At 42.9% G+C, this 9,856-nt stretch overlaps 1 protein-coding gene across 1 annotated transcript in view; it reads right to left on the bottom strand.

Moving 5' to 3' along the window:
- LOC107103731 (calsyntenin-2-like) overlaps positions 1 to 9,856 on the bottom strand; it is a 127,605-nt gene that overhangs the window by 5,733 nt on the left and 112,016 nt on the right. The window contains exons 8-9 of the mRNA XM_015403541.1: positions 8,565 to 8,688; positions 2,892 to 3,076 (exon numbers count right to left, since the gene is read on the bottom strand). Coding sequence (XP_015259027.1) covers positions 2,892 to 3,076; positions 8,565 to 8,688 — 309 coding nt within the window. The remainder of the gene's footprint in view (positions 1 to 2,891; positions 3,077 to 8,564; positions 8,689 to 9,856) is intronic.

Below are 9,856 nucleotides of genomic sequence, written 5' to 3'. Positions count from 1 at the left end.
ATCATTAGCAATATTATAAAAAGTCCAGGCAGAGCTGCACATAAAATATGGTTTCAAATCTTTTCAATAATTATCGATATCGATCAATTTGCATTTTTTTTTATCGATAAGCTTAGCCCTAGGGTAACCAATAAGCAATAAGCTCCTTGAATCCATGGGTTTCATCCAACAGTAAGTCTGTTAAAAATTACATGATTGCTCATTGCAAATGTACCCAAATATTTATTGTTATCTTTGTTTTTGTTGCATTATTTCATTTCATGATTTGGCTCAAGGAACCAGCGTACCTGAGACGTTGCGTCACACATATTCTGGGATTTCCTTATTTTGTTATTTAGCAAACAGAAATAACCGTGCTAACATTAAATGACCTAAATTGATAACAGTTTAGTCTGATTTAAAGTTCACCTGCCTTTTGAAACAGCGTATGTAAATAGCTGCCTTCGGCTGCATTTGTCACGCTGATGTACTTTTGAGAGCAAAGCAGGTAATGTGGTGATTATAAAACGTGTCCCGATGGGAGCAGTTAGCGGTGCCAGTTCTCTGCGTGGTAGTCGCTGAAACGTGATTGAGTCTTACATTTAGTGGATTAATGACTCTCTTCTGTGTCCCAAAACAAACATGAGGAGTGCTTTAATACCAGCCAAGAGAAGGTCTGCCAAACTGTTGTGGCACGCTTGCATGCATCACGACAGCATGCCAACGTCCAATCAGGCAGTTGGGTTTTGATCAAAAGACTTTTCTTAACATTTTTATCAAGTCTTGTTTTATTTATTGTTCTTTTAGAGACATTCCCAGCTTTTAGCTGTGCGCATTTATAAAAACACAGGAGAATTAGAGCCTCATCTGTTATTCTTATTGTTCATTTATAGGTTTTATTTTCTCATCAATCCCTTTACCAAAAAGGATGACAGTTTAGTTTAGAAGTTGAGAATTATTTCAACCAAAGCAAAAACAAATCTGGCAAATACAGATATTTGCAGCAGAGATGCAACAAGAAATCAGCTGTCTCTGCATCCCTGCTGAAGCAAACTGGCTTTGTCCAGAGTCTGTTTGCCTTAGCCAAGTGGCACCAGTGACAACAACACTCTTCGGTGTGGATGTTTGTTTACTGAGAGAGAAAAACTGAAGTCCTGATCAAAAATAACATCAAGATTTTTTACTTTATTATCTGAAATCAGTTTAATCCCATCCAAATGAAGTGACTGACTAATCAGCTTCTTTTTCAAAGACTATAACTCCTGTTTTATCTGCATTCAGGAGCAGAAAGTTAAGAGTCATCCAGGTTTTTATGTCGTTAAGACATGCCTGTAACCTATGTAACAGATAAGCTTCATCTGGATTTATAGATAGATATAGCTGGGTATCGTTAGCATAATAGTGGAAATGAACCCCAGTGGGCCTCAGCAGATGGCCGCTCCCACTGAGCCTGGTTCTGCTGGAGGTTTCTTCCTCTTAAAAGGGAGTTTTTCCTCTCCACTGTCGCTACAAGCGTGCTTAATGTGAGGGACTGGTTTTACTTTGACAGAAAACTTTGAATCAATTTGACTGGATGATCTGGTGAACTGGAAAGTGCCTTCAGATGACGTGTTGTGAATTGGCGCTATAGAAATAAACTGAACATACTCCACTAAAATGAGAGAAAAACAGTGCTTAAAATATTATTCTCTACCAGAGGCGGATTTAGCAAATTTGGGGCCCTAGGCGAAGACAGGCAGGGGCCCCTCTGAATTGAAAAGACAACACATAAAACAGCCCCATTATCCAGATGTAGAAATGTTAATAGAATAGACATCCATTATCTGTTCTAGGTTGTGTCCCTCTCTTCTTGTCCCTTTTCTTCTTGTTTTCCTCTCTATGTTTTGTACTCAGCTGACTTTTCATGCTGTCTCTAAAGGAATGAAAGATTTTTTCCAAGCACTAAGCTCACTTAGCTGATTGCTCCTTCCTGTGTTTCCAAAAAGGCCAAAGTAAATAACCCAGTCCTTCTTTTCACTGTAGACAAGCCATGATCTGCTTATCTGTTCTCCATTTTTCATTTGGATGAAATAATAGCTGCATGAATCATGACAGCAGACAAGATAGAGGAGAGCAGGAGGCGGGGTTACCAATCTACTCGCTCTGGAGAGCAGAGTTCGCTGCTTTTAGATGTTGTCTCCAAAGTCTCCAGTAGCAGAAAAAAGTCTCTAGATTTGGCGCTAGGAGCTTTTTAGAAATCAAAGTGCTAGAGGGGTCTGAAAAGTGGCTAAATATAGTGACTAAAGCGCTAAGTTGGCAACACTGCTCTTTGCATGGTTTGTTTTCAAATGGTTTGCTGCTGTCTGTTTGGACCTTTCTGAACATGTGCAGCAAATGGACTGATCCAATATGGTGGACACTGAAAGGGGGGGGCTGAGATACACTTTATATTATAAGCGTTCTGATGGCATTTTAGCGAAAGAAAAAACATAATTAAGGTGCACAAATAAGGAATAGTTGTATTAACCATAGTTTTATGGCCGCCCAGGAACTTGGGGCCTTAGGCAGCTGCCTAGTAATGCCTAATGGTAAATCCCCATTGTGTCTTCAAAGACCTTTTACTCATAAAAAGCCTTAAAAAGGATTTTATTATACACACCAAACATTAATAAGAGAACATAAACTGAGAAATAATAAAAAAAAAAAAACAGCAAAAAAATCACAGATTATATTACTAACTGTAGTTATGAAATCCACCAGTAGGGGGGGTGACATATTCACATCATGAACTGTGGGGATCGTTGAAGCAATTAGCCCAAACGGTTCAATGCCTCATGAGGCTTCATCTCACCATCACTACTTTGAACTAACTGAGAACTTCAGCAGCAGAGACTCTTCTTTGCTCTGCAGACATTCAAACCACCTCCTCTTACCTCCATGGGGTTGACAGTGATCGTCAGAGCCGAGTGGTCCCAGTTTGCGTCTGCCTCTTTGGCCGTCTCCGCCTGCCTCACCTCCTGCTGGTGGGTTACATGGATGCGGTATATTCCCAGCACCACCACCGCCACCAGGGCGGCGATGCACATGACGATCACCACAGTGGCTGCACTCGGTACGCCTGAGGAACACAGGAGAGAAAAAGGAGGAGGTTGGTTGGTTGGTTGGTTTTGTCGACCAGCACTTTAGCTTCTGTCCTCCTACTTTAGATAAGAGGACAGAGGGAAGCTGATTGGTCAGGACTCCTGGTTTTTAAACCTGTTTGACCTAAAAAGATTGTTTCTAGTTTCTTCCAGCCAAACCAAAACTGAACCAGCCAGGAACACAAACTGTTGTTGACTAGTTAGACAAAACGCTGGTAGCCATCATGCAGATGGCCTGCTGCAGTGATGAACACGTTTAAGCCTTTTCGTGTCTAAAACGTGGGAAAAAAGGAATCCCTCCTCCCCTGAACGTGTCCATCTGCAACCAACTCATTCTCTTACATCCTTGGTCTCCTAGCCCGCTGTTTTGATCATACGCATCTCCATTGGTTAACATCATAAAAATAAGACTTCTTAACGCTTGTCGCTATTAAATTGTAACATTTCAGACAAATTTTTATTCATCTTCCTAACGTAAAGCAGATTTTAAAATATAATACAAAAAAAATGTGTGGTGGGAGCCTAAAAAAATGCCTGATTTTGATGCACAGAAATCTGATTGTAAATTGTTGATCTGTGAGGTAACTAAAGAATTTTCAAGTTTTTCGCATAAAGGGCGGCTTCTGGAACGCGTTATGTTACATCGTTCTTCCGACAGTCAGTGAAGACTGTTTCTACTAAGAAAGGTATTTTTAATAATATGAAAAGAAGTTTGGTCTTTGATAAAAACATGCCATGCCATCATCACACTACTTCCAAAAATATATTTATTTGATTACAGTAACTAAGTACTTTTTGAGTATCTTTACTTTTTTATTAGTCAATTTTTGGGGGAGTACTTGAACTTTCACTCTACTCCATTTCCAGGAAGCTGCTAGTTCCTCCTTAGCATTATCATGTTTTCATCTTGACTTGCTTTTTATTCTTCTTTTATTTTCTGCTATTTTATTGTGTAATTAAAGGGACAGAGGACAATCTTTTATTTCCGGGTGGATCATCTAAATAAGTGGTCCTCCTAACTGTCAATCATTCTGGTAATACGTTTACGTAAGGCCGTCGTACGTGCTCGTCCCGTCATCCATCATTTTTTGCGCATGCGCACTTTCAGGCGTATATCCGTAGTGAGCTACGGTTTCAGACAGTCATTGAAGCTTACCTTTCTCACCGCGGTTCTTGGAAAATGGCCGAGGGTCGTTAGAGAAAAGGTGTCTATGAAGTGTATCAGAAAAAAAAGAAATGCCTCAGAAGAGGAAGATATATCCCAGAATGCTTTGCACGGAGAGCTCTCCTAGCAAAGCATTATGGGATTTGCTGTCACACCAGTATTCTGTCGCTACCCAACAGCGGCAACTAATAACAAAGATGGCGCATGTTAGGAATCCAGTTTGTGTGGGTTGTGTTTTTGTATGTTCTTCCTCCACCACCAGGTGGCGCCTGTTCTCGTTGGCCCTCTCACACACCTGCGGATGGTTGCCTCATTACCGGGGTACTCTTAAGCTGCTGACTGCCACTACCTCGATGCCGGAGTGTTTGCCAGTTTTGGGTACTCTAGCCAAGCTGAGTTTAGCTGAGTCAAACTGAGTTTTGTCAACCTGAGTCTTAACCTTGTTGTTTTTGTTTGTCATCCTCCTAACTGGATGTTTTGGACCTTCTCCCCCCTGGAAGGATCAACTGAGCTTCAACTGAGCTGGGGATTCAAACTGGAGGTTTGGATCTACTTTTCCCCAAAGGATTGTTTGAGCTTCAAACTGAGCAGGGGATTCATCTCCACAAGAAACCGTTCAAGTACCATTGGAAATCTAAGTGGCAGTCAGCTTCTCTAAGAAACACCTCAACCTGGGTAAACCCTGTCCGCCCTCCAACGAGCAAGTCTATTACTAGAACAACCCACACCAACTGGATTCAGAGAAAGACACCTTTTCTGGAAAAGTGAGTCCTGTTGCCTTTATTCCCTTTTGCAAACTGAAGGTCAAATTTCCATCTGAGCTTGAACTAACCACTGGAACTTCCCCTTCACTTTTCAGTCCCAGTTCGCCAGTGTTCAGAGGAGCACTGGACCCTTTTCTACCAGTTCTAAATAAACCTGTTAAACCTTCTCTTGGTCTCTCTGTTTGGTTTTCTGCATTCGAGTCAGATCTTTGAATAAAATCATGACAGCGCAGGCACCGCGCAGTGGAGAAGGAGTTACTTGACCAACGGAGCAAAAAGCAGTGATCATCTGTCTGAACGGTCAGTTTGCTATAAAGTTCACTATATAGTCACTGCTCTATATAGTGATTGAGGGATTTAGGAGTTAGGGCGGACGTTCGGACACAGTAAGCTCTTATAAGCTATGAGAACAGCACCTTTAAACAGAGCGTGCACGAGGAGAAATCAGCTCTTGCACTCGCATTTTTTTGTTTTCTTAAAGTGGAGAGGGTGGGTCGTGTAAAATAATCTCGAGAATTCTCCACAATAACTTTCACGTAAAGCACTTTGAATTGTCTTTGCACTGAATTGCGGTTTACGAATAAACTCGATTTGCCTTAAAAAAATAAAAAAACTGAAGCTGAAAATAGATTTGCACCCCCCCAATTAAAACTGAATGAAAAATGTTTTGCTAATGAAAACAAATAATTTGAAACTGAAACTTTTAGTTGAATTTATTCAATTATTCGAATTTTGCTTCTAATGAGCCTCAAATGTACATAAAAAAATTGATAGAAACACGTCTTTTCAAAAATCACCAAATAAAAAAAACATTAAAGTTCATGAAATTAATGCAACAAAAAATGTTCCCAGGTACGTAAAACACAGTTCAGTTCTTTAGGGAAGAACAACATAATTGAAGATGCCGAGCAGGCTGCATAAACACTGAGATGTTACCTTCTTGGCCTGTTTGATATTAATGCAAACATTTGACAGACAGCTCTGTGCAAATGATTTATGCTAAAAACAGAGCGGATCTTTTATAGAAAAAAAGCAAATAATAAAACAGGGAGAAGAGGTTGTAGCTAAATCTGAGCGTTGTGCATGGATTTGCTTAAAAATAAGAATGAATCATGTTTGAATCTGCATTATTTAACGTCCTATGAAGGAAGACTCCAGAGGTAGAGGATGTTCCAGCTCACGCTAAGGCATGGCTGCTGAGCTGAACTTGTTTATTGGGTTGCCTCTGATCTCCAGCTGTCTGTGAGATTCCTGATTTCTCTCTCCAGCAGTCCTTCCTGGTGAGTGGAAGCTTGCGGTTAATGAGACCGCCGCTCCCTCAGCTCTTCGCCTGATCACTCGGTTCGTTCTAGTTTGTAGATTTTTATTACACCAAATTCAGACCCTTTGATCTTCTGAGAGATTCTTTACATTGCCACCTCCTAAATTTAGTCAAGCTTAAGATCTGGGGAGTCAACTGCAGCAGGATCATGAGCCAAATGGTTGATCTGCATTTGTTGAGCTTCTAGTTCTTTAGGTTTTGCTGCAAACGGCGTCCTCTGCTCCTCTGACCTCCTTCCACGTCTCAGCCCTCTGCTCCATTAACAGCCTCGGCCGCTGAACTCGCCGGGACTCTAAGTAGAATCCATTAGACTCTGATGAATAATTAAATCACATGTGGTAGATTTAGACCGGCTCCCCTCATCCACCCTCCGCTCTTTGTATGTCGGATCGCTGCTTTGCTCAGAGGGAGGAGAAGAAGCCATGTTGAGAACGTACCGCCGAGTCATAAACAAGCTTAGAAAGAGGAACTGAGCATCCCTCTTGGATCTTACCGTGTTTTTTACCACTGAGACAGATATCTGGCGAAATTTAAAACTTCATTTCTCAAGCAGCTTTGCATTTTTAAGTCACGATTTCAGGTATTATTGATTTTTTGTCTGATCGTTTTTTTCTTTTCATCAACATTTCAATCAGGTTCGTTTTTCCCCATAAACAAGAATTTACTTCAACTAACATTTCAAAGAAAATTCACTCATGCATTATTTCCTCAATAAATATTTAACTTTAAAATGTCAGAAAAACAGAAAATTAGACGCATTTCCATCCATAGACATGGGCAGTAATTAGTTATATTTACTTAATTACAATAGCATTTTGACAAAAACACCTCAAGCAAGAGTAAAATCAAAATTCTCTTTAGTCTGGCCCTAATGTGACATTAAAATAAAATGATTAATTGACAATTTCTAACTACCATTGATGACACCAAGATCATTTCGGGGGTATTTATTTATTTAGGTTTAAATGGTGATAAAGAAACTAAAAACTGATTGTATGCGATGAACTTAGTCTCCTGAAAAACTGAACAGCTGATAGTAACGCCTTTTAATAAAGCAGTAGCTCGAGGGTTTGGGCATATGTGCTGCGCTTCATCGTTAACATACATTGTCGCTATGGTAACCCAGCGACACCACTGAGTCCGTCCGTCACTGGAAGAGGCGCAATGATTGTGCCACTGATTCGAGTGCACAGGCACCAATCCGAGCGCGCGGTGAGACAGGTATTCAGGGTTTAAACATCAGAAGTGTGCGCTCCACCCGCAGCCCTAACGTTCCACCCGCTGGCTTCGCGCTTCACCTGCAGCCCTCGCACTCCACGCGCAGCCCTCGCGTTCCACCCGCTGGCTTCGCGCTTCACCCGCAGCCCTCGCACTCCACCCGCAGCCCTTGCGTTCCACCCGCTGGCTTCGCGCTTCACCTGCAGCCCTCGCACTCCACGCGCAGCCCTCGCGTTCCACCCGCTGGCTTCGCGCTTCACCCGCAGCCCTCGCACTCCACCCGCAGCCTTCGCGTTCCACCCGATGGCTTTGCCGTTCACCACAGCCCTCACACTCCACCGCAGCTCTCGCGTTCCACCCGCTGGCTTCGCGTTCCACCCGCAGCCCTCGCACTCCACCCGCAGCCCTCGCGCTCCACCCGATGGCTTTGCCGTTCACCACAGCCCTCACACTCCACCCGCAGCTCTCGCGTTCCACCCGCTGGCTTCGCGTTCCACCCGCAGCCCTCGCACTCCACCCGCAGCCCTTTCGTTCCACCCGCTTGGCCTTGCGCTCCACCCGCTGGCCTCGCCCTTCACCCGCTGGCCTCTCGCTGGACCCACTGTCCACGCCGTCAACCTGCTGTCCTCGCCTCCACCCGCAGCCCTTTCGCTCCACCCTCTGTCCTCACGTTTGACCCACTCTCCATGCATTCAACCCACTGTGCTCGCCATCGACCCAATGTCCTCGCGATCGACCCACTGGCCTCAAGCTCGACCAACTGTATAGATGAACCACACCATCAACCAATCACACTCTGCTTTATTTCATCCAATCAAAGCATTTGTTCCAAATTCTGCTTGGTTAACGTGATGGAAGTGAATCCTGGAAGATTGCATCATGCAGTAAAAGATAGTTCAGGCAGTTATGGAAGAATAAATAAAAAAAATTTATAAATCAAAATAAAAGAAATGTGTACCTTTGTTTGGTGCAAATATCTTACAAATGTGTTTTCCTACCTGAGGCATGGTTGGGGTAGAGGTCGCTGATCATAGATGGATGATGGACCACCTGCATGTACTGAGGAGGCGCCACCATGTGGCTGATGTGTTCCTCTGTGTCAGAGCTGTGCCAGACGCTCACCTGGTTGGAGGACAGAGGGAAGCCGATTGGTCAGGAAGCCTGCTTTTTAAATCTGTTTGACCTACAAAGATTGTTTCCGCTGTAACGTTTCAGAAAACATTTATTCATCTTCCTAACCTAAAGCTGATTTTACTACAGTATATAAAACAAATGAATATTTGTGGTGGGAGCCTGACATCTACTCATTAAAAAACAAAAGGTTTAATTAAAACACCTGATTTGGTCGCACAGAAATCGGATTAATATGCAGGCTGCTGATCTGTGTGGTAAAAATATGATTTTCACATCTTTATCATAAAGGGTGGCATCAGGCTTCAGGAACGCATTATGTTACAAAATTCTTCTGACAGTGAGTTAAAACTATTTCTACTAAATAAGAAAGGCATTTAAAATCATATGAGAAGAAGTCTGACCATCATCACACTACTTCCCAAAGTACATTTGGGAGTACTTGATTACTGTACTAAATCTGCTAGTTCCTTGATGTTCCTCTGTTGCAGTTTTTCTTTGTTGAAATGAAATTTCATCATGGCAGATAGCAGCCCATCCATCCATTTTTTTTCTGTCAGTTGAGGTCGCGAGGGATGCTGGTGCCTATCTCCAGCTGTCTACAGGCGAGAGGCGGGGCCCACCTTCGACATGTCGCCAGTCTATCGCAGGGCAACAGAGACACACAACCCTTCACACACCTAAGGAGAATTTAGAAAATTAACCCTACAGTCATGTTTTAGGACTGTGGGAGGAAGCTTGAGTACCCGGAGAGAACCCACACGTGCGCCGGGATAACATGGAAACTCCATGCAGAAAGACCCAGCGCCGGGAATTGAACCCGGATCCATCTTGCCGCAAGGCAGCAGAGCTACCCACTGTTAGACTGAGCAGCCCAGATAGCTGCCCTTAGGACTGAATCTGGACGCCACTTTTTTAGAGATTTAATGACGTTCCACACTGTGAGAAACACAGAGCAGATATTAATTGTAGGCTAACATTTTTATTAAAGTGTTAGTTTTGGATGAGTTCTCAAAGCAGAGTTATAGTGTCTGCCTGGTAATAGATTCAACCATCCATCCATTCATCCATTTTCCTTCATGCTTACCCCAAGTGGGATCGCTAGGGTTGCGGGCAGTGTTGGGAAAGTTCTCTTTCTACGTGAACTAGTTCAAAGTTC

Source organism: Cyprinodon variegatus, unplaced genomic scaffold, assembly GCF_000732505.1.
Source record: "Cyprinodon variegatus isolate N-32 unplaced genomic scaffold, C_variegatus-1.0 Scaffold1515, whole genome shotgun sequence".
Lineage (NCBI taxonomy): Eukaryota > Metazoa > Chordata > Actinopteri > Cyprinodontiformes > Cyprinodontidae > Cyprinodon > Cyprinodon variegatus.
Note: the sequence above shows the minus strand (reverse complement) of the source record. Positions and strands in the feature narration are given on the sequence as shown.